This window comes from Cyprinodon tularosa, unplaced genomic scaffold (assembly GCF_016077235.1).
Source record: "Cyprinodon tularosa strain WSP-4 unplaced genomic scaffold, ASM1607723v1 ctg281, whole genome shotgun sequence".
NCBI lineage: Eukaryota > Metazoa > Chordata > Actinopteri > Cyprinodontiformes > Cyprinodontidae > Cyprinodon > Cyprinodon tularosa.
In genome coordinates, this window is record NW_024038987.1 from 1,038 (window position 1) to 27,156 (window position 26,119).

General features: G+C 38.3%; 1 protein-coding gene across 1 annotated transcript in view; it reads left to right on the forward strand.

Moving 5' to 3' along the window:
* Positions 1-3,658: 3,658 nt before the first annotated feature.
* LOC119786907 (E3 ubiquitin-protein ligase Jade-2-like) overlaps positions 3,659-26,119 on the forward strand; it is a gene marked incomplete at its 5' end in the record, with an annotated part of 88,229 nt that continues 65,768 nt past the window's right edge. Inside the window, 3 exons of the mRNA XM_038290484.1 lie at positions 3,659-3,808; positions 15,366-15,815; positions 16,771-16,935. Of these exons, the coding sequence (XP_038146412.1) occupies positions 3,659-3,808; positions 15,366-15,815; positions 16,771-16,935 (765 nt within the window). The remainder of the gene's footprint in view (positions 3,809-15,365; positions 15,816-16,770; positions 16,936-26,119) is intronic.

Sequence of the window (26,119 nt, forward strand, 5' to 3'; positions counted from 1 at the left end):
GGGCTCGGCTGTCTGTTTGCTGGACATCTGTGCACTTCTTAACTTAGCCTCAGTGCAGAAGCCACTTTTAGCGGGACTTGCCAGACTCACTGTCTTGTTCTGATCTAAAGTTGCACTTAGAGCCCTTAGAGCAGCATCTTGCTCTGATCTAAAGTTGCACTTTGAGCAGCATGCCAGACCCTCTGTCTCTTTTCTGCAGCATACCAAACTTTTTTAGACTTTTAAAGCAAGACCTTTATTCAATGTGAAAGACATGTATATATTTTAATCATTGGTGCACATTAATTCCCTACATCGCCTTTCTCTGGTTGCGCCTCAGTCCGTATCCCCGGTTCCAACTTAATTAATTTTATTTTTCATTAAAAAATAGAGATGCAAATCTGGAATCAGATAAAAAAAATTATAAAAGCTCCGGAGGTTTACTTTGACACACCTATTTGTAAAAATCACTCCTTTGCGCCAGGTCTCAGTGACGCTGTCTTTCGGATGTGGACAATGAAGGGCATTAATGTGATAGGTGATCTATATATTAATGGAACTTTTGCATCTTTTGCACAGTTACGTTCTGAGTATAATCTTCCCCCGTCGAGTTTTTTCCGTTATCTGCAGGTACGGGACTATGTTAGGAAAAATTTATCGGATTTTGGAACTTTAACAAAACATGAAACCCTAGAGGAAATAAATAAATTTGATCCTGTCAGTCGGGGGGCAGTGTCTCACTTTTATAAGATCTTTAACAATATATGCGTAGACACGACCAGGATTAAAAAGGCATGGGAGGATGAGTTCGGGCAACAGTTATCTGAAGATCTGTGGGAGGAGGGTTTGAAAAGTATTCAATATTGTTCAATCAATGTCAGACATAATCTCATACAGTTCAAAACTATACATAGGCTCCATTATTTGAGGGAGAAACTGAGCATGTTCTTTCCTAGTGTGTCTCCAATTTGTAATCGTTGTCGGGTTGCTATTGGTAACCTGACGCACTCCTTCTGGTCATGTGTTCAGCTGCACTCATTCTGGAAGAAAATTTTTCATTTTTTTTCAGCAGCTTTCGGAAAAAGATGGGATCCAGATCCTCTTATTGCCATCATTGGAATCTCCAGTGCTTTGCAACCAGCCAGTAAAAGTGAGAAAATGGCTGTCTTGTTTGGTTCGGTGATTGCTAAAAGATTGATTTTGAGATTTTGGAAGAATGACTCTGTGCCCTCATTTGATTTGTGGTTGGGAGAACTAGCAAATACTCTGCACCTGGAAAGACTGAGACATTATAACGAAGATAAGGGTGCTGTGTTTGAGAAAGTATGGGACCCTGTACTAAAATTCCTTCAACGAAAAAGTGATTAAGACTGACTCGTCACTACTTAATACTCTGTATAACTTTCCTTTTTTTACATGCTTGTGGAATGCTTTAGATCAATATATGGTGTTTTCGTCATGTTGTTTTGACTGTGAAAGTGTTCTATGATGTACTGTTCTGGGAGGGCAAGGGTAGGGTGGTGATTTGTTCTTTTATGTAAATTTTTGTATATTACTCTGGAAAAAAAAAAAAAAAAAAAAAAAAAAAAAATAGAGATGCAAATAAATAGAAATAAACAGATCTCAGATAAGATCGGAGGTGTATCTATAACTACGCAACCATTTTCATAAAATAAGATTATGCAGTCACTATGTTAAATTAATTCATTAACTTTATTTTAATCAAAAACAAAATAAAATAGCACAGTATTACACCAAGATCCCCAATAAACCTGCTTTTCAGTTGACTGCAGGCCCACAAACGTCACCCTCAGCACGGCAGAGGTCCCAAGCGCCACCCGGTGGTTGTCCGGGTACATTGCAGTTCTTTTTGAAATAAAAAAACTGGCCTCAGGAAATACATTGTGATTCACGTGGGAATCACACAGGAATCATGCAGGAAACCGTCCATTTCCAACCAGTGCCCACTGTAGGTAATTCAGGGCTTCTTGGCTTAAAAGTAACAAAGCCATTTAACCCATCCCCTTATGGAGCAGTGGGCTGCCATCGTGGGGCACACAGGGAGCAGTGTGGGGTTAAGGGTCTTGCTCGGACCCAGAGTAGCAGTCTGAGAGAGTGGGGCACGAACCCAGAACCTCAGGATTCCAAATTCTATGCCTTAACCACTAGGCTGCCACTCCCCATTTTTACCCACCAATATCATGATTTTGGACTACTTTGTCTTGATTAATGGACAAAGGAATCCTGCTCTGTAGAACAAAATGTTCCTCTATGATTGACCAAAAGACAAGAGGACTAAAATGAAGGCTGTCGAATGGCCTAGGCAATGCTGATTGGGAGCAGGTGTGAACAGAGGCTTCTAGAAAGGAGCAAGGAAAAAGCAGACCAACTCAAGAGGGCAATAGAGGGCAACAAAGAAAAACCTAAGAACTCAAATATATCTAGAAAACAAAACAAAATATGAATTAAACCAATACAACTAGAAAACATTGAGCAAAGTAAAACTGAATACTCAAGAGAAAAGTTAACAGAACCAAGACCGCGAGTACAACATTTTCTGATGTTGGAAGAGTTGATTAGATTTTCTGCATTTTTTTCACACAGAAAATCTAATTCAGTTAAAATAGTTTATATTTAACCTCTTCAAATCAAACTGGGACCTCACAAGGTGGGTAAAATTGGATAAATTTGATTAAGGCATGTACATGACTGCTTTAAGGTCATAACCTCAGGGGTTTTAGCTGATCCTCCTTCTCACCTTGAAACTCTTCAGTTAGAAAATCAGAAGTTCTCAGGATCAATGTCAATAAATAATGAGTTTGGTTTAACTAAAACAGGTACTATCAAAATAATGATATATCTAAACATAGCTTACATAGCCCCAAAGATGTGTGTGTAGCACACTTTTACCATGTACTGTACCACAGCCCCAATGGCTTTATTCTTGCCTTTTGTAACGGGGAAGAAAAAATACAGAAAAACTCTTTTCATCATCACTGTTATTTGCATCCATTTTACTTGAAAGGATCTTACATTTTGTCAGTTTTTCATCCACCAGCTTTGAAATGTGAGGTAATTGGAGGTGGAAAAATTGGTGTGTTTAAGGTTTGCACACACATAATGAGACCCTTCATTTTCTGTCTTTCTGAGCTGTGACAAACAAAGTAAAGAACAGGAACACGCTTCCTGAGTGCAAGCTGATCAATTAATCATACCATACATGGACTGGAAATCCTTCTCTCATTAATGAGAGTGTGTTATCCAAAAGACCATAAAAAAGATCTGTAAGAGCAGAACGAGCAGACTTTAAGCGGATGAGACGTTAAAAAGAAAAAAAATATTAAAGAAGGATGAGTGGATTGAAGGAGGGGTGGCACGACCTGCGGAAATCTGTCGTCAGCTTGGAGCTGGAAGCGTGAAGGACGGGGATGAGAGAGCTCTGCTTCTCATATGAGAAGAGGAAGATATTTTAGGGGGGGAAAGGAAGTGAGAAAGAGAAGAAGAAACAGCTCTTTGTAGATAAGTGCCCTCAACTTTGTTGCGCACTGCTAGCCAGCTCTGAATTAACCGCTCAAAGTAATCGGCATGAAAAACATGTGACTCTGACCTTCCGCTTTCCTCTTTTCTTTTATTTCTTTGATGTAAGGTTAGGTTTTTAGAATTCTTGTTAATAAAAAAGAAAAACAGTCATTTAATCTGTTGTTTTCTGCAGGTGAGTATAGGCTGCCCAGAGAAGATGGAGCCCATTACCAAGGTGTCCCACATCCCCACCAGCCGCTGGGCTCTGTACTGCAGCCTGTGCCGAGAACACACAGGAACCTGCATCCAGGTATGTTGCCATGGCTGACTGCATTTCAAAGTAATTTCTGAGTGTATTTCTCAAAACTGTTGCACTTTTACCCATATGGAAGAGGCACCACCAAGAAGGGTGTCAGGGTGTGTAGACACACCATTTACTTACATTTATCTAAGACTGGATAATAACAACAAAAATATGCTTTCCAAATTCATTGACATTGACAAAGTTACATGAAAAATCCATGGTTTCGGTAGGAAAAAATGTTTTGGCCCACAAAACCACGAGGAAGACTCAGGTCCTGACAGTTGTACAGCAGATGGTCTTGAGAAGAAGGATAATTCATAAAAGTAGAAACAAAATAATCTGTTTTATCTAAGCATATTTATGGAAAGTTTAGTGGAATGGCAAAAGATGAGACAGGACATTGAGCCTTAAAGGGCTTTAACTAGTCCTGCACTCGTTACAGTATCAAAACATTGTTTAGTTTGTTGCTAATTATTGCAATGATGTTCCCAGTCTACTTCTCTTAGTAAGAATGTGCATCTAACCCCCCACAAATAGCCATCTAAGTGTGACTGGAGAGCTGTAAAAGTCTACACAGAAACCCATAGGAGTACTTTGAGATACTGCACACATGGATTTTTGCAGCTCAAAATATATATTGTGAAGTTCTTGATAGCAGTTGTTGCAATGCTTGTGATCGGGCCACTCCTTAACAGAGACACCATCAGGTTCCCACCTGGGCTAGGAAGAAGGACCTGACTCTTCCATTCTAAAGACATCATTTGAGATAAAAGTCAGGTTTGTATTTCTTCTGGAAAACGCTAAACCAGAGTGTTATGATGGAGTCTAGGTTTCCTGAGCTCCAGTGGAAAGTTACCATCACTTCATGCTTCTCTCTGACCAGTTTCAGGACGGTACTGCTTTTATTTAGTACTTGGCACATTCTTACACTGCATTGGTGTCATTCTGCTTTAGAACCAGACTTGGGACACATAAAAATATTGTAGAACATTGACTCTCGAGGACTTCTGTCTGAAACCCCTCTTGTCAGAAGCTTAGAACGTAGGACCCAGAATACAAACAGGCAGATTAGGAAGATTTCAAAACAAGCGTTTATTAGAAAGTAAACGTTTGGCTGCTCATAAGCTGGGGCAGGTTCACTGAACAATCTGTAGAGACGGGAACTCAGATTACTGACTTCAGAACGAAAATGAGCATGTAATCCGGAGGGATAATCCAAAGGCAGAGTCGAAGCATGAACAATTTTCCAGGCCTGAAGATCAGAAGTCCGAAGATACGCCAAAGGGATTTCCAAGCCGCGGTCAGAAGACAGGTCCACGGTCGTCAGCAGACAGAATCCAGGTAACAGTCTGGAAACAGATCAGGCAAACGGAATAGCAGAGCAGTGGCAACCAAAACTCAGACGTCCAGAGACAGAAACTAGTCAGGATCAGATAATCAAAAACTCACCGGAAGGTTAGAAAACCGTCACATTTTGCTCGAATAATCTTGCACCTATGGCTGGGACTAGGCAGCTTTAGATGGAAAGCAGGAACAGGTTGATCTGATGTGTGATAATGAGCGCTTGGCGGAGCTAAGTAGATAGGAGAAAGGAACCAAATCCAGCCATCAGTGCCAAGATCATAAAACTTGATTGGCCTAAGATCGCTAGAGGGCCCCAATCTGGCCAACCCATTGAATACTGGAGACAGCTTTGCTTTAAGTATGGAGAGAGTAATAGGTTAGCTTTTCCTCTTTCATCAGTTGTCTTGTTTGCTTATCGTAGAAGATGATTTTAACAAACTGTCATTATCTTGGGTTTGTGAGTTTGTATCTTCGGGGGGGAGATGTAATTATGGTAATCGTTCTCTATTCTCCTCTGAGCTCATCATAGAAATGAACAAAACACATTGTGCACGGAGTTAGTCCTTCTAAGAGGGACAGCTGCTGGTTTCATTGAACCATTTAAGTTTTTCTTGCTGAAATAACAACCATACCTGGAGGTGGCATGAATACCTTGGGGGGGGGGGGGGGGGGGGAGAAACAAAACACTGCACTCTGTTGTAACTTGAGCTTTGATTTTGCTTAAACCTTGAAGTTTTGCAGTCAATAATAAAATCTGGTGTAAAGATGATAATTTCAGCTACCCCATTTTTGGAGCAAATATAATCTTCTGTACTTCTTGAACTCACTAACTGTTCTCAGTCTGCAAGACAAAGGAGGCTGCTTTAGTTGTAAAACATGGTTCGCTATAAACATGCGTAAATACAAATGCACCTAAATTACTAAATAAGTGATTTAGGACGTTTTCTAACTGGAAGAAGCGAAGGCCTATTACCATCCTGTCAGTGATACTGACAGAAACTAGTAGTTTGTCTTTAACATCATTAGAAAAAAGTCTTCATACTCATTTTTCAACACCTGCAGATTCCAAAGTTGTTAGATTAAACAAGTATTAGAGATGTCCCAATCCGGTATTAATATCGGATATCGGTTCCGATTTTAGTCAAAATTGAAATTAAGATTTTATCGCCTGGCTACTGGGTCAGTTGTTTTCATACCTTTTGTTGTTGTTTTTTTTTTTCCTGTTTTAGCAACAAAACTTGATCAAGCCTTTTCTAACATTCTACAGTATAAAATAATTAACAAAAACGGGTATCATTAATGCAAATATTGCCTCGGGTCGATATGTGTTTTGGCCAATTCTCAAAGGTGCAATATTGGTATCGAGTTGGAAATGAAGAAGTTGGATCGGGACATCTCTAAATTTTGTGGGAAGTTGAGAAGAAGGCTTAAAACTCCAACCTCTGAAAGGAAATAGGTCAGGATGTTCAGGAACAACACAGGAACCAATTAACCTTAAATATGCAATGACTTGGAAGCTGCTAGAACCTAAGGCTCAGTTTTTGCACAGTGAGGCCAGTTTTAAATCTCCCAAAATTCAGATAGTGTTCAAACAAAACAAAAAACACCCTAATACATATCAACTGCCTTTAAACTTTATTGAAATGTGAAACCGTTCACTTGTACTAGCCAAATGTATTTTTCAGTAAGCTTTTATGGTCAGAAAAGCAACAGACTTTAAAGTTTAGCCACACTCATCAAGAACAAATGTTTCTAAAAAAAAAAAAAGGTTTTTTTTTCTTTTTTATTACCATGCATGTATAAGGTGAGCTTCTGTAGTAATTCTGCTAATGACTATGCAGGTCATAGCATGGATGTGATAAAATAAATTGTAATTTTAGTCAAACAACTCCATGTGAGTTTAACCTTTTGAATTAAACTCAAGATAAAGCTGCATATATTTAGTCTGTTTATAAGACTTTGAAGCCTGAAAAAGACGTTCCACATGTAAAGACTGTATACCTTTAAGGATAGATTGAAGTCATTTCAAGTAAAGACACTCTACTTCAAGACAGTTTACAAGTCATTACCATTTAAGTTTTTTTTTCAAATCTTACCAAGCTAAGAGTTCAGTCCTTAAAGGTACACTATGCAACCGGTGTTGATTTTCCAGTGAGGCTCCCTCCAGAGGGCGAAAGTAAAAGTGCACTGTCGTAAATATGCACAGCTGTTCTCCTGGTTTCTCCGTCAAGCCAGGCGCGGTTGTTTTGAGCTTAGCAGCGAATGACTAACGCTGCGTTCACACTGGACGTAGCTGGCGCGACAGAAGCAGCGAGTTTACATGCAAAGTCAATGGTTGACGCGCGTCATGGCGCAGCAAAAGGTCCCGCGTGGCGCGTTTTGAGCAGCAGGCGCAGCACGTCTGAGCAGCTGAAGCAGTGCGTCGGGTGCGTTTAACGCAGGGAGAGAGACAGCGCTGATGATCTCTCCTCTTAAACAGTTTATTGACGCCTAAATTAACTTAAAATGCAGAAATCTGCCGGCAGAATATGCAGTTTGGATTATTTAGATGAAAAACACCTACCAGCTGCCGCGGTGAACCGCTGCTGATATGCTGGTATGTGGGGGTCTGAGCGGCTCCGACAGAAAAAATATTGAAGGCAGGATAATAATCTGAATGAACTGACTGCACTGATTACGTTTTCAGGTGTATTTTCTCACTTAAACACATATTAAAACTACTTTATTCCCACTGATCACAGCAAATATAGCTGCAAGGCAGAGAAAGGATAGTGAAGCTCCGCCCAACGCGCCTCAGACACAGCTGGAGCAGCAAAGCTGCTTCAGCCACGCGTCAGAACTAACTGGTACAAGCAGCAAAACGCGATTTTGCTGCTTTTGCTGCGTGAACGTAGCATAACTGCACAAAGATCGCCACTGTGCTAGCAACGAGAATGCTTTTAACTGGGGGCGTGTAGCAGTTCTCGCCGTAAAGCAAGACTGACTCTCACGAGACTTCTGAGCCTGTGGGTGCGGGTCGGTGCTCCTGCAGTTGCAAGTGCAGTATTTCCCCCACAGACCACCAGGGCGGCCGAGAATACGTTTATTCAACCTGAAATGACTCATTTAATCATCCAAAACGTTATGGAACACATTAATTAACTGAAAAATGTTGCATAGTGTCCCTTTAAATCTTTGACTTAAGTCAATAAGGGCTCCAGAATCAGAAGTTAACTGAGGCTGCTCTTTCAGTCTTTGCTGCCTCTGTTTCGCCTGAATTTCGGAAGCTTTGAATCCTCCATCTGCAATGTTCATTTACATGAAAAATGTCTTATATTCAACAATTTTTTTTCCTTTTTGCACCACTTCCAAATGCACAAATGAAGATCCAAAACACTTATTATCCCACTTTAAAGACGTTGACCCCAACACTCTAATCCAGTCGTTAAGGTGAGATGCATTCTTCAGGCCCCATGCTGCATGTGTTTATGAACGCTCATTGAGTGTACACATGCACGCTGTATGCACAGCCCATGAATTGTTTGTACAGCAGTGGCAGTGTTTGCTATGATTGTATCGATGCTGTAAAATAACTGTGAGCCTTTTGAGCCAGATCTGCCCACAGGGAGGGAGTCTAACTCTCATGCTTCCGTAGCTGGAGGCAGCTGTGGCTCTACCAATATTCAAACTGATCAGTTGCAGCCTACACTCATGGTAAAGATGCAGATGCTACTCAGCAGCACGAGCAGCAGGAGTTCCCACGAGGCTCCAATGTTGCTGCTTTAAAGATCTCATTGTCAACCTTGATCATTTCTCTTTTTTTTGTACCAGTAACCCTCCATTATAAATACAAAATGTGTTTTTGCATCATCGTTTATAAGCAATTAGCGCTGCCAAATTCAAGTAAGATGGTTTAGTGTGCAAATGCAATCCAAGCAGGCAGTCAATTAAACTAATTTAAGCAATTCTAACATTTAGAGCTTCAACACAGATGTTGTAATGTTTTGACAACTTTGTTGTATTTAGATCCTTGCATTTACTGTGCAAGTTGCCAGTTCTCTCTTTTCTTGTTCTTTGTTAGCACATTATTGAACAGCCCTCTCTAATTTGATTGTTAAAAAAAGCTTTTTTCCTTCCCTCTCCCTTTCTTTGTTTAGCAGACATTTCAAAACATCAGTATTCTCACATTTTTGTTAGACTGATTGATCTAAGAACGCCTAGGTGTTTTAGTAACGCAGAGTATTTATTTTGTTGCAAGAACTTCAGTGCTGTGCAGTGTAAATGACTAGTTTTGCATTCAAGCATTTAACTTATTTTAAAAGTTCTGTCAAATAAGTCAATGGCAGTCTTAGATGTACCATATTCTTATGTAGGGCAAATTTTTCTCTGAGCTTTTGTTTATTTAAGATTTCCAACAGCTAGGAGACGGTGCAGCTAAACATTAGTTTTTAAGATAAAATTTCAGCCATTTTTAGAAATGCAAAAGAAGAGTTAATAAAAATAAGACTAAGAAAGATGAGATAAAACGATCCTAATAATCTCTATGGATGTTCTAATTGGATATAAATCTGGTTTATTAAAAAAGGACATTTAAAAAAGGGCAAGTTTGTCTAAAGTGCAGTACAAAAATAAGATGCATAGGAGATCCAATCAAACCATAAAATGGATATCAAAACAGTTTTGAATTAGAACAGAGGATAATGACAATCACAACTCAACATGGGCTAATTTCTGTAAAAAAAAAAAAAGAAAGGGAAACGATTATGCCTTTCTAATATTAAAAGGCAATTTAATCCGATTTTTGGAGCCAAAACAGAAAAGGTTTTATTTCCTTGTCTCTGCCGAGTTATCAGGACAACTAAAAGCAGCCGATCTGCAGACCTCTAAAGGAAGATAAGGTTAAAATAAATCAGATATAGAGAGGAAAGATCATTGAGGCATTCCTTAAAATTAAGAGATAAAAATCAAATCTGATACATAGGGAGCCAATGAGGAAAGCGATATGGGTAGGAAGTGTGCATGCCTTTTAAATAGCTTTTAAAAAATGGGGAGCAATATTTTAAACAAGCTGAAAGACATAAAAAGGGTGCTTAATTGACACCAGTATAAAATTATTATATTAAATAAAGACATGTACCCTCATCAGCTTTTAATTGTCAGCTACTCTGTCATGTGTATTCTGCCTCATGCCACTCTGAGACTACCTTGTGTAGAGTTTAAATAATTTGTATTTAACAAATCCATTTTATTAATTAGCAATCCTCCAAGGAGCTCTTAATCAGTGTTTGACTAAAACATGCGGCTCTGAAAAGGTCAGCCAGTACAACCTGTGGTATATTTCTAAATGTTCAAAGAAAGTCAGCGTGTGACATCAGTCTCGGTTAATGAGGTTATCTGCCACTGTACGCTTATTCTAGTTGTACTTCATAATTGTCATGTGGTTGAAGATTTTAAGCAGCTAGTTTGTGTTTTATAAATCTTGGATTTAGTCGGAAATTAAGGAGAGACTGCGAAACAAACATTTGGTCGGGTTGAAACTAAAACTTCATGGACTCATTTCACATTGATACACTCTGTCATTTAGTTTGATCTTTAGATTTAGTTCCATGCTGTGCCACCAATAAAGGAAGATATACAAATGCAATTATTGTATCCATCACAGACCTGTGGGGTCGGCTAGGGAAAAAAAACTAAAATAAATTATACATATATATATATATATGTGAAAAAGCTTTAATGATGGCATGAGACTAGATAAAAACATGTCAAAAACAGTCACACAGAGTAAGTTGATATTCCCTCACTAAAATAGCAGCACTAACATACAACCCCCAGGAATATTGCTTAGCCTTTCATTTTAATGGTGAACAGATATGTGCTGCCCTTAGTTAAAGAACCATCACAGACTATAGAGAATTAATTTGTAAAATGTCTGTTGATCTTTGAAGGAATGAACAAATATGACTACTTAAGTGAAGAACCCCTTCCTTATTAAGTTGAACCCCAGATCTATGATCTCTGTGTACAGCACTGTTCAAACCATAGGAGCATCTAAAAAGGAGTTTATACATAAGACTTGAAGGGTCTCTGTTCCAAAAGATCCATGCTTGGCTTTGTTTACAAGCTATAGTCCAGTGGTAAAAGGTATGATGTGAAAAAAAAAACAAAATAAAGTGAGCTTTGGGTCCAGACCATACAATCCGATCAAAGGTCTTAATGTCATGCTAATGAGAGCCCAACCTCCAAAAGGTTATTCTATCACTGAGGGTAAAAAAGAAATGCATTTATTTTAGAATATTTTAAATAAATTATGATTGATTACCTATAGATTTAATTTTGCTATTGGTAATTTGGTAAAACCTGAATCTCAATTAAGAAGACTTAGACAAACTTGACTGTCATTTCGTGTATACGAAATGACAGTCAAGACGAAATTGTATACAAGACGAAATTTCGAAGCATGCAGCTTTTCAGCAGTGAATGAGCAGCTTCGACAGTGAAATTAACATTTTCATTTATAAAGTGCAGCAGTGATCAGACGAATATGGTGCAAATGCCACTATATACTTTTGAACCGAGAAAACGGCTGTCCTGATTGGGGTCCACATGTTTTTTTTCCCCTACATTATTCATTTCTTCTCTAGTTTTTTTCTTTTTTTCTTTTTTTTTTTTTTTTTTTTGTGGGTGTAGACAAAGACAGAGACATCCCTGCAGATAAGGTAATTAAAAGCAGGCAAGAATGACGGTTGTTTGAAATGCAGACAACAAGCAGGTAAACATTTTAAACTGATTTAAGTGAAGCAAACATGTTTCTTCTCAACAAACTGAAGATGTAATGATGGCATTGATTAAAAGAAATAAACTAATGACGATCAGAACAGAACAGGTGGGCACAAGAAGGCCAGATGGTTTATTTATTTATTTTTTGCAGTGACGTGGTTCAGAGTAAACAACACATCTCACTGGCTCCACGCTGAGCTCAACCTTTTGACAGCAAATAAGTGTGAGCAGCTGCAGTGAGTGCTGTCTGACATTTTGGAACTAAATGGAGCTATATTATCCTTTCATTGCAGGTGCATTTTTTTTAACAAGGTGATGTATCTGTAGGGTTCAAAATAACTATTGGCTGAAGGCTTCAACTGCATCATCTGTGACCAGGGATTTAGGGATCAGATTATCAGTCTAAATAAAGAAATTTAAATATTGGGAGTAGTTTTCAAACTTCATTTAAAAGATAAAACAAATCCCCTATTTCCAGATATATTTTGATAGATATTGTTCTGTTTAGTTGTTGCTCTCTATGCAGTTCCTAATTCGTAAATCCAAATAATTAATAAAAGATCTTCAAAGTTTATCTGTTTTAGTATTTACAATGTGAGAAAAAGCTCTGAAATCTAAAGATTTTCCTATTTTTATGTATACTAAATAATAAGTCATATTTTTTTTAGATCACTCTCACTGAATAAAAACATTTATCTAAAAAGAACGATATACAAAATATACTATATTTTGTTAAAAGCTTAAATAAGTTAATCAGGATTTCATGTAATAGAGCTACACATAATAATGCATAATTTTGAACCAAATGAGAAGTACCTTTATGTTTTTGGTTTTTTTGAGGCGAATCTAAAATTGTGCCATACACATTTTATCTAAATACTTTTGTGGAACTATATTTTAACACTCACAAAGATCAAAGCACCAATTGAGTTTTATCTACCCGCCATGATTCTGCCCTTTCTGGACTTTTTGATTTGTTTGTTTTTTTCGTTTTGAGTTTTCAGTTACTTTGATTTCTAGGTCATTTTTTTATTTTCCATTTAATGTCATTCAAGTTATTTTCTATTTGTATTGAAGGACTTTTGTATTTCTTGTTTTCTCTCTGTTGCCCCCTTGTGTCACTCTCCTTTCCCCTAGGTCCCTTCTAGATCATTCTGTCCACACCTGCTCCCAATCACTTGATTACTCCATTCATTGTTCTCTTTGGCATATATATACTCCTCCCTTACAGTTGCTGGTTGCTGGATTCTCTTCATTCTGTAGGTTAATTCCTCCCAAGCAGAGGTGTCAAGTAACAAAGTACAAATACTTTGTTACTGTACTTAAGTACACTTTTTAGATATCTATACTTTACTCCATTACTTATTTTTATTCCAACTTCTGACTTCTACTCATTACATTTTCAGCATCTATATTACATTTAAGTATCTGTACTTTCTATTCCTTACATAAAAAAAAAAACATTACTCATTACTCTTGGCTTCGGTTTAATGTTTATAAATATTTATCTCCCGTCATGCGCTCTATCCAATGCAGATCATTGGCTCCATCCACATCTAGTGAAAACTAGTTTGATTGGATGAGTCATAGAACGCAAACACTCATTGGTTAGCTAAAGGAAATCATGAGAAGCAAGCAGGTGTTCTTCAAACTGAAAATGTGAATTGTCTATGCCATGCTACAATGTCGGATTCAGAAAAAGATGCTGAAATGTCTGAAAGGTCGGACACAGGCAAGAGTGTATCAGGAGATGGAGACTGAGACCAACAAGACCTCCCTCATCCTTGGCCATATCTCAAAGAATTTTTAGAAATAGTCGAAAAATAGAACTTTCAATTCATATAGTGGCATCTGGCTGTTTTTTTAAAGGTTACTTTATACTTTTATACTTTAACTAGTTTTTGCAGCACATACTTTTTCACTTTTACTTGAGTAAAGAGGTCAAGTTGATACTTCAACTTTTACCAAGTGTTTTTAAACTGCAGTATCTATACTTCTACTTAAGTAACAAAAGTGTGTACTTTTGACCTCACTGCTCCCAAGCGTCTCCTAGTTTTTGCTTCCTGAGTTTCTTGTCGATCAGTTCTAGATTATGAATTCTGTATTTTTATTTAATCAAACTTAGCAAAAAAAGCATCTCTGCCTTTTCATCTCGACCTTTAGGTCCTCAACAAGTATCCACTAATCCTGACACTACCAGCTGAAATTTTCCATATTTTCCTTATAAGCAATAAATCTAAGGCTCAGCCCCACAGTTGGTCAAGTCTCACTACTGATTTCTACATGAATGTGGTGTTAGAGTTTGGCTGAGACGTTCTAACATGAATATATCATCACACAATATGCTAATGTTCGTTTTCTTGCAGGAAGATTAACAAAAGAGCAGTTTACTTTACGGTCAGCTGTTACATAGAAAAAAGCGTTCTCACATGAAAAAAACAGTCTTGATATGCTAGATATGCTAACTATCTAACAATCAACTATGCACAAACTCACTTCCCCTGCAGAGAAAAAAAAAAGTGTTCCCACAGCATGATGCTGCAACTGCTATGTTTCACTGTGGGGGCACGGCCATTAGCAATTTCAGATTTTTTTAAGCCTTTCCAAAGTTTTATATTTTTACCTCGCCTCACAGAGGACCTTTTTTATTATCATTAGATTTTTGTAGGGGTTAGATTCCAAATGTATCCCACATTTTTAAAATATTTTTTTTTGCAATGTACTTTAAAAAAAAAACATACATCATTCTTAAGCATCACAATTATCTAGCATTCTGTGGTGGTCAATCTCATGAAAACCAATGAGTTGCTGTGTGGTTTTATTAATACAAATGTCAAAAATTTCAGCTCTCTAATTGGAATTGAATTCAATTCCAATTTTCTCCATCAAATAAGGATATGAACTTGTTTTAGATAATCTGCCTACTCCTACTCTTAAAATTTAAACCAAATGATGAGAGATAAGCTGTTTTTAGAAACATCAGACATGAGTTTTTTTTCTTAGATGGTGAAGTATTCAAGAACAGGCTGCTTTTTGTCATTGCACTTGTATTCAAACGCAGCAGAGACCCCTTCTGCTGTATGTTGAACTATTCTGACAAGTACAACCACCAAACCTACACCTGCACCTAGTGGCTCGCACATCCTCAAATGTTCATGTTCACAATGCTGACAGCACTTAGCCACAAGGGTTCACACAGGCGGAATCACACCATGCCTGAGGAGACGCAGTGGGAGGTTGGCTCTTTGTATGACCTGTAATGAATAGTGCTGAGAAACACTCACACACTGAAATTATGACAACTTACCAACATGCCAGCAGAGATGGGAATCAGTGTCTATGGTGACCTGGCTTCTTTTTCTGCTTTATTGCACTGCTGTTGGATCCTCATTGATGTAGTAAATGGCTAGAAAAGGACATTTTAAAACAATGAAAATTGTTTCTTTTTTCTCCCTCTCAGTGCTCCATGCCCTCCTGCATTGTGGCCTTCCATGTGACGTGCGCCTTTGACCACGGCCTGGAGATGAAGACCATCCTGGCTGAAAACGATGAGGTGCGCTTCAAGTCCTTCTGCCTGGAGCACAGCTCCACCGCCACCAACACGACCAGTGTAACCAATGGAAACCACGCCGTCCCTTCAACCACCGACTTAGCTGCCAGATCCGACTGGGCTCCTGGCTCTGAACTGCAGCCAGAGCAGCACCAGGGGTTTAACAGCTGCGGTGACACGGATCAGAGCAGAGTATCACACCTGGTCTCGGTGTCTGCATCAGAGCGAGCCGAGCGAGACCAGCTGGAGAGAGAGAAGGTTAGCCAGAGGAAGCAGAAGCTCCAGGAGCTGGAGGATGAGTTTTACAGACTGGTGGATCCAAGCGACGTCGCCGAAAACCTTGAGCTGCCGCTCATTCAGGTAAACTCAATTGCATGCAAGAAATGATTCATAAGCAGCAACTGATGTCATCCACCATCATTAGTATGAAATACACTATGCTCCCGCAGCTGGTGACTTAGAATAAATTACAATCACAGGAATGAGAAAGACAACATGGCAGCACTTGTTCCTTTAAAGGACCAGAAAGGTGCAAACACTCCAGGCTCATTTAGAATTATGCTTTTGCTTTGGAGTCTCAAAAAGGAACCAATAAGCTCGACCTGCTGTGATGATTTACACTAACATGACCTCAGCTACACTCTGGTTTCACCAAAGCATTAAATTAAGAAGAGCTAGACTTCAGATTCACTAATGCTACAAATGTAAAATCATTTCGAAAGGACTAAATAGTGGATTTTTGACAGAGAAATGCTTTTTCCTTCATAATCACTGAATCACAGAATCCGAAAAGTGTTTCTGTGCCGTAGTTCCTCCTCATTTATGTCATTAGACCATTTCAACTTACTAGTCGGCTGCCGTGAGCGGGATATCCCTTTCCCCGGTGACCATTAGCTTGCCTGGCATTGCCATGACAACATAACTCTCGCGAACCTATGTTGATTACGCTTCAAAATAATAAAATAAAAATACAAATACAAATAATAGTGAAATAAAATAAGCCAAAATCATTTCCCAAAATATTCAAAAGAAATTCATATATTTTCAGTACATTTTCTTTAAATCTCTCTCTCGCCACTAAGGGAAGCTGCAGCACCAGCATCAATGATGGAGAGAGTTGATTTTGTTGTTTTGTACTTGTAACAGTGTAATGTCAATAAAGTTTAATTCTATTAAACTTTATTTCTATTAGTCTTGACTAATTTCTATTAGTCGAGAAAATGTGAATAAACTCTAATAAAAATTGACATTACAACATTCAACAAAAGTATCACAGTTCCATGACTTCTTAAATGCATTATTTTCTTTCTTCTAGGTGGATTTCTTATATCAGTTCTGGAAGTTAAAGAGGAAGGCCAACTTCAATCAGCCCCTAGTCACTTTAAAAAGGGACGAGGTGGACAACCTGGCCCAGCAGGAGCAGGACGTCCTCTACAGACGACTCAAACTCTTTATGCACCTTCGTCAGGATCTTGAGAGGGTGAGTAAGACGCGGAAAAATCGACATGTGGTGTGCTGGCATGAAGGCAATGAAGCTTACCTGGGATTGCATTGTCACAGTATGATGTCATGCATGGGAAAACTACATTATTACCTGCTGAAAGAGAGGATTGTGTTTGAACTGTTGCCACTGAAGGAAATGCTGTAGTAGGTGTCTGTGCAGAGGTCCATGAAAAGGACAGTTATCCTGGCGAATGCCGGGAGTTTGTTCCTAAAGAATAACCTCAGTGATTCAAAGCCTGTTTGGTTCTATCATGTTAAGATCTGCTCGGTTTTTGGTGAGAACAAAGGTTTCCTGTTAAAATGGCAGTTGAAGTGAGGTTTGCTTGTGCGCGAATGAAGGTTGGTAGAGGTAAATTATATTCTAGTTTGAAAGACTTTCTACATCTGATTAAAACGTTTGTAGATCATTAAGCTGAGTCTTATTAAATTATAGGGCACAAATGATTGATTGAGATTTGTTGTTTTTATCAGTCAGGTTCTGGAAGAACTTCTAGTTCTATCAAACTCTGCAAAACTATGTAGAGCATTAAATTTTATATCACATTTCTCGTCTAGTTCTTTGTGGAATATGAAATAGAGTTACCGTTTCTGAAATTTTCTGCCATCAACTGCTTTTTGTCAATCCATCTGTTCATCTGTTTGTCCTTTCCTTAACCCATCAATGCTTTCATCCATCAGTCAATTATCCATCTGTCATCCATCTTTTTTTTTAACTCTACCAATGCTTCTACCTCATTCACCCTTCTTTTTAGAATGAACTTTTATCAAATTTGTTCATAAAAGCCCTGACCACTATTAAAACATCTGTTCTATAAAATCTGCAAAGCTAATTTATGTTTAAAACTTAGAACCATCCAAGTGCTTCTGCTGATGCTGCATAAACTATGTTACAAACATTGCTTACTCTGGCGGACATAAATCTTAACCAGCCTGTCATTACCCAGTTTCGAAGAACGATTATTCATGCATGTAATGTTGCTCCTGGCTCATGTTCACAGCATGGTACTGTGGTAGTTCACTGGCATTTTCTGCTCTAAAAACCTTATTCTGACCCTGCAATCGTATGATATACCAACAGATTTTCACTCAACATCTCATAGCTAAATATCTTCTGCAGTCTGACTTCATTGGAATGGAGATAAATGATGTTTGGTAAAGGAGGGCCTGGTTTGATGTGCGGCTTTTTGCTGTAAATCTATTTTTGTGATCTAAAAGGCATTTTATCTTATTTTAACAGGTTTTAATATACCCCATCCCTAGTTACATCCAAGAAAATCTGAATAACCTCTTGCCAATCAATTTTCTCTCATCAGACCGTAAACTAAACATTCTGGTTTCTGTTTAATATTTCCTCCTCATTTCTCTGGCATCTGTTTTCATGTAGTCCATTTGGCCGAAACTCTAAACTGGTTTGGTTTAATTTGGATGACTTAATTTAGATCCCAATGGTGCAACCATCTGGCAAATTTCAACCAGTTGACTTACAATTCTGGACCAAACTAACTAGTAGAATAAAAACACAACACTTAAATATAAAGTTCTACGTTTCTCATGCTATGAAGAGTAGATGTTATTTAGTTCCTAAACAACAATTTCTTGCATCTTTCCCTAAAATATTTATGTTAATAAATCTGCTATCTTCTCCTTAACAGTAGAAACCAGTAGAAAAAGGTCTACCAGGTTAGACAGCAACATTATCAGGGTACTTTTTTAGTTATTTTATATCTAAAATTCATTAAATGATAGATAAAAGTCTAAAGAGATATTAACTGTACATAGCTTGTGTAACTGTAGCTACACCACTCTGGCCTCCAGCGGTTAGGCTTTATTGATCGCAGCAGACCTTGCTAACCTCCTGACCAGGCAGCGTGTCCATTGACTCCATAACTGTTTTCCCCCCGGACTGGCTGTTATTGATGTGAGAGTTGCGTGGTGAACCATACCACTTCAAGCCTCTAAAGTCACCTCAGTTTATCCCATCAATAAAAGGTCGAACTGCTGATTTAATGCAGTCTTGACAGCATGTTGAATGCCACAAAAAGAGCTACCGGTATCTCAAATGACTGCTTACAGTAAAACTAACCTGAATGATAACTTTTGAGGCCTTGAAAACATTTTTGGTCCAAATACTGCATAATTACAGGTGCTGGTCATAAAATTAGAATATCATGAAAAAGTGGATTGATTTCAGTAATTCCATTTAAAAAGTGAAACTTGTATATTATATTCATACATTACATACAAACTCATATATTTCAGATGTTTATTTTGTTTAATTTTGATGATTACAAATGACAACAAATGAAAATCTCAAATTCATCATATCAGAAAATTAGAATATTGTGAAAAGGTTCAAAATTGATGGCCCCTGGTGCCACACTCTCATCAGCTAATTAACTCAAACCACCTGCAAAAGCCTTTAAATGGTCTTTCAGTCTAGTTCTATAGGCTACACAATCATGGGGAAGACTGCTGACTTGACAGTTGTCCAAAAGACGACCATCGACACCTTGCACAAGGAGGGCAAGACACAAAAGGTCATCGCTAAAGAGGCTGGCTGTTCACAGAGCTCAGTGTCCAAGCACATTAATAGAGAGGCGAAGGGAAGGAAAAGATGTGGTCGAAAAAAGTGTATAAGCAAGAGAGATAACCGCACCCTGGAGAGGATTGTGAAACAAAACCCCTTCAAAAATGTGGGGGAGATTCACAAAGAGTGGACTGCAGCTGGAGTGAGTGCTTCAAGAACCACCACACACAGACGTATGAAAGACATGGGTTTCTGCTGTCGCATTCCTTGTGTCAAGCCACTCTTGAACCACAGACAGCGTCAGAAGCGTCTAAAGAGAAACAGGACTGGACTGCTGGTGAGTGGTCCAAAGTCATGTTCTCTGATGAAAGTAAATTTTGCATTTCCTTTGGAAATCAAGGTCCCAGAGTCTGGAGGAAAAGAAGAGAGGCACTTCATCCACGTTGCTTGAAGTCCAGTGTAAAGTTTCCACAGTCAGTGATGGTTTGGGGTGCCATGTCATCTGCTGGTGTTGGTCCATTGTGTTTTCTGAGGTCCAGGGTCAACGCAGCCACATACCAGGAAGTTTTAGAGCACTTCATGCTTCCTGCAGCTGACCAACTTTTTGGAGATGCAGATTTCATTTTCCAACAGGACTTGGCACCTGCACACAGTGCCAAAGCTACCAGTACCTGGTTGAAGGACCATGGTATCCCTGTTCTTAATTGGCCAGCAAACTCTCCTGACCTTAACCCCATAGAAAATCTATGGGGTATTGTGAAGAAGAAGATGCAATACACCAGACCCAACAATTCAGAAGAGCTAAAAGCCACTATTAGAGCAACCTGGGCTATCATAACACCTGAGCAGTGCCACAGACTGATCGACTCCATGCCACGCCGCATTGCTGCAGTAATACAGGCCAAAGGAGGCCCAACTAAATAATGAGTGCTGTACATGCTCATACTTTTCATGTTCATACTTTTCAGTTGGCCAACATTTCTATAAATCCTTTGTTTTTATTGGTCTTCAGTAATATTCTAATTTTCTGATATGATGAATTTGAGATTTTCATTTGTTGTCATTTGTAATCATCAAAATTAAACAAAATAAACATCTGAAATATATGAGTTTGTATGTAATGTATGAATATAATATACAAGTTTCACTTTTTAAATGGAATTACTGAAATCAATCTACTTTTTCATGATATTCTAATTTTATGACCAGCACCTGTATACCAAGTGTCCAATGCAAACCTTAAGTTGGATGCTGTTCATGAAGTGGTCCATGTCTGGATGGACATGGATCACTGAGATCTGATTTTCTATATTTCTTCAGTAAAAGCTTCTCTTTGCAGTAGCATTCACTGAGGAAATACAGAAAAACATACCTCTTAAAAGTACAATGAGAGGTATGTATTTCCTATATCACTCTTAGTGTAGTATGCGGAACATAGTACACATAAGTAAGGGGTCTGAAAGAGAAATGTAGCCAAATTCTATGTCCAGTGACATATTCCACCTTATTTTGGGGATCCATGAGGAGTTCCCAGATGAGGAAAGATGAGTTGTCCCTCTAGTGAATTCTGGGCCTGCCTCAGGTTCTACCCCCAATAAGATGTTCCTGGTCAACCCCCAAAGCATCAAATCCGCTCTGCTGACTCATTTCATTGTGGAGTTGAGATGGTTCTGCTTTGCGCCTTTTGACCACCAACAAAACTCTCTCTTTTGTAACGACCTAATCTCTCATATTCTACGACTTATTGGAAAGACGAGCCCCAATCCATTCAAGCAAGCCCATCCTATCACCTGTAAAAAAAAAAACATTATCAATTCCTATGCTTGAATTAAAAAATGGCCTCCAACCGGTTGTCAATCTTTTTTGTATGAAATCCATGGCTTCTTAATAAGAAGTATCCGAGCCCTTTATTGCTTTTGATCATATAAGTTTATTCTTGCCTCTAGCAGTTTGACAGCCATGTAGTTTAGAGATGCACAATATGTTGGCAGCAACATCAGCATCAGTGGATGATGGTCATCTTTAACTGTATCAGTCTGATAAATAAAGCTGGGCAGGTGTCACCAAATGAAGTTTACTTCCATGTTGTTGTGTCTTTTGTTTTGGGGGGGTAGGTTAATAGAGATAGAGAACATAGAAGGAATGCGGACAAAGAAAAATTGAGATTGTGGTCAATTTTTTTTATAGTTTTTAAAGGTATGGATGTTAGGGCTGGGCAATTAATTGCATTTGCAATTTAATTGCAATTTATCAAAATGTATTTTTCAAATCACAGAGGCACTGATTTTTTATCAACTTTTATTTAACAAGAGTAAGAAACAACATTTCGCACTCCAGTCCTTTAGGTGGCAGTAAAATGCTTGAAGTGGGTTTGTTGCCACACAGACAGGTAGTCAGTTTTGCAGCTAGCATGCAAATCCGTGCATGCAGGTAGAAGTAGGCACTTTTTCGCACAAAGATTACCGTAAAGTCCTACAACAATGGACTTTTGGGCAAACAAGCTTTCAAAAACTGAAAAATAATTAGACATTTGGGGTTAGGGTCAAGGAATATTGAAATAAAATTGCAATTTTGCTTAAAAGTATTTGCAATTTTAAATTTGGGGGGTGCTTTGGTGGCACAGTGGTTACCGCACATGATCCATGTACGGTGGCCTTACTCCACGACATGGCCTTTCCTGCATGTCTCTCCCCCTCTCTCATACTCCCTTTCCTGTCAGCCTGCTGTCCAAAAAAAAAAAAAAAAACAGCCAGTAGTGCCGTAAAAAAAATCATACTGACTTACCGGTAGTCCTAATGGAAATTTAATTAAAATCTGTTTATTCATATAATATTAATGCACAACACACCCTCTCACAGCACCTTACAGAGACAATTCATTCAGATCATGCAGTTAGATTGGTTCAAAGCATTTAACATTTAGAACCAAGAAGTATCACTCATTGGCCAAAAAAGGCAGTATTGCTTTCAGATATATTTATTAGCCCAGATATTAAAATCATTGCATCCTTACTCAAGTTCTCTGCCCTTTAATTTCTCAATAGGGATGGAAACATTTTCTATACACTTTAATCATGGTAGGCATAATAAAACTGATCCTGATCCTTTAAGTTCCAAAAAAATGTAGTTATATTAAAATCTGAGATCTTCTGCTAATATAAAAATAATAACTTGCTGACAGTTTAGATGGTTTTGCTAATTCCTAATCAAATTTAGATATTGTATTCATGAGGCTTCAGGGGGTGAAACAGTTCCGTTTCTTGCTCTTTCAAATTGAGTCACACCCTTCTTTCAGTCTGAGAGAAAGCCGCATCGATTCTTTGTGATGCTGCCAGGATTGATCTCCACTTTGTCACATATTGTCCGAACGAGAGTCGACAGCTCACTGCTACTGATCCTACTGGTCGTCGATAAGCTCTACGAGCTCCATCTCACTTCATCTGTCTTCTTTACTTTCACACCCCCTGCACTTCCTATCCTTTAACCCACATCTTTCTTCTTTTAAACTTTGCCTGTTTTCTGTCTTATATGTAGTTATGACACATGGGTGTTAATTCAGACCTTTATTCTTGTAAGAAGAGCTTCACTGATGTATAAATGCACAAGATTTCTTACAAAGATGAATCATTGTGCTATTGTTATGTTTATACGTGCAGGAGTGCATAATCATCTCAGGATTTTCTGTCAAATTGAAAAATTGCCATAATGGCACCATGTGGCATCCCCAGACCCCGACCCAGTGAGGACCTGACGGCCGAACCCTCCAGTCTGCTGCTTTTGTAAATAAATGTGTGTATGTGCCGGCATATTTGTGCTGGTGCTGGAACATCCAGGGGGCTAATGTGGGGGTGGATTATGCCCCCTCCTCTTCCTCTTTGAAGTGCTGCCAATGGAACGAATTGCACCGGGCTGTCCCTAATGCACTAGTGAGCTTTCTCTATTTCTGCACTCCCCTCCTGAGTGCTACCCAAAAAAAAAAAGAAGTGAAATCTTAGCCTGACGTAGTCCGACTCAATTCTAGTCAGAATATGAGTCTGATACTGCTCCATAGAGCTGTGATTATGGGGCGTGTTTCTAACGAACCAGGAAAAAAAATGCCTCTGCACTCAATTGGATAGACCTACAACCAATAAGAGCAACGGAGTGCGTGACGTATGTTAAGCGAGGCATAGTTGTTGTCCACAAAAATCAAAGCGTGCAGTTTCACGCCTAGAATAAGAAGATGAGCCTTGATCGCGTTTCTCTTTTCCTCTTTTAAAATTAATTTGCTGTCGATATCTTCTAGAACAGACCTAATAGCAGAATCTACTCACCTAAACTCTCCAGCGACAGCCATTATTGTTGTCACCCAAGCGCGCTTTGGTCACGTGGTTGATTACGTTACTCTTGATCATCTGTCCATCATCGTATAAAGCCTGCCCTGACAATTTGATTGGATCGCCTGACAGTGGGCGATAATACTCACGCTACTATGGAGCAGAGCCAGACCGAACTTCCCCGAACTCAAACCTTGTGCTCATCCAATCAGTATGCAACAAGTCAAAGTAATGGGTGGCACAGTGACTGGATATTTTTGACTTTTTAAATCAAAGGCATGAATATACTTTTACAAAAGTGAACCTATTATATATTTAATTAAAAAATTATTAACATCAGAATTAGTTATTGAGTAATTTCTTGTTTTTGGACATTTGCTTGAAGATTTTGCATTTAAACTTAGACCCATGCACAATGTGGGTCCTTAAGGAAGAATAATTTATTTTTTATTTTTTATCATGTGTTTGAACAACAGAAAATAAACCATCAAATTTAATTTCTTGAGTTCAATTATTGAATTCTCTGCTGTAATCAGATTAATCAGCTGGGAAAAGAAAACAAAAAGGACAAAGCTATTATGTATTGTCAGTTACCTTAAAAAAGTTAACCATTTATAGGGCATTCAGTAAAATACTTTGAAAATCAAAATGCCAAGCCAAGATTGTTATTAGAGGACAGGACAAGACCTTATTACTTTATTAAAATTTAAAGAATGCAACAATTAAGTTCAGTGTAATAACAAGAAACGGCCACATGCACCAATATATTAAAAAAAGTAACAAAAGTGCTTCTATTTAAAAAATCATAGAACGAAATACATTTTAGCATTGATACAGAGACTTAATTTTTTTTAACCTTTTTTACTATGCTTATTAACCTTTTATCTTTACTTTTCAACTGTTCATTTAGCTTTTTTACCCTTTTTTCTTAACTTGTTAACTTTTTTTCAACTTAATTTGCTGTATATCACTCAGAAGCTCATCTAATTGTTTAAAGGCCAAAATAACATGTGCGGTTACGTAGCAGTATCTTTGCTCAGTGGCTGGATATACAGTACGTCCTGTAATTCAATACCAACTGTATCTTGCCCTATAAAAGGTTAATATTTGATCAGAATTGAATGAGCCCCATTGAGTTAATATTTTGTAGCAACACCTTTTGCTACATCAGTTCGATCTTCTACTGGTCTTCAGCAGTGTTCAAAATGCAGTGGTTACTGGCTCCTGCTTGTCGTTGCTTTCTTCTCTATAAAATGAATTTAGTAAGTGAAAATTGTCACAGCCTTGGTTCTGGTTTTACTTTGCTCCATGTTTTATTGGTTTAATTCCTATTTTGTTGTGTTTTCTGGAAATATTTGAGTTCTAAGGTTTTTATTTGTTGCCCTCTTGTGTTAGTCTCCTTTTCCCTAGATCCTTTCTAGACTCCTCTCTTCACACCTGCTCCCAATCAGCTCGTTAGTCCTCTCTTTGTTCAATTTCCCGTAAATACGATCCTTGTGCAGTTCCTCAGTGCTGGTTCCTCATCTTACTTTGTCCTACCTCGTCTTACCCTGGCTTCTCGTGATTGTTTTCCCCTGATGTCTCCATGGTTCTGGTTTGTTTTACATTTTTTCATGTTGGATTTTTGTTTTGTTTTTTGTATTCCTGCCTCTGTTACCTGTGTTTACTCAAAACTGCAAGAAGTCACCTCCTCCTCTCAGCCTCTACATTTGGGTTCTCCAAACACTGACATAAATACTTGTAAGGCTTAATGTTGTCTTAGACTTACATTGGGGCAGGTATAACAATTGTTGATAAAAGCACCAAGGCCGTTTCTCAATTCACAAGAATGTCAGTATGTATTCGTATCCTCACCAAGTATGTTCTTTACAAGAACACAGAAAGTGTGGACTTGTGGTGAATTTGAGCATGCAGCATAAATATGGGTTAATTGGAACAAGCGTACTCGTGACGTCATCACACATTCGGCTTGTCTGGAGTTGCATTTCATTTGATTAGAAGTTTCTAGATAATAAATTCGTACTTTTTTCCATTTAGTAGGGGGAAATATAATTAACACACACAAATCAAATGAATATTTGGTGAAATAAAACAAAAAATCACCTTCAGAGCCAGCAGTCTTTCACACACGGCTATGCCGAGAGAGGGCTGCAGCAGACGGGCTAATGTTAGCCCTGGCTGCGGTTAGCCGTCCGAGGACCGCTGGTTGCCACGGTCCTCTCAACATCGGAACTTTATTTCTAAATTACGCACTAAATCAATAAATGTATCACTATACATATGTATCACTATACATATACACGCTTAAAAGAATAATGT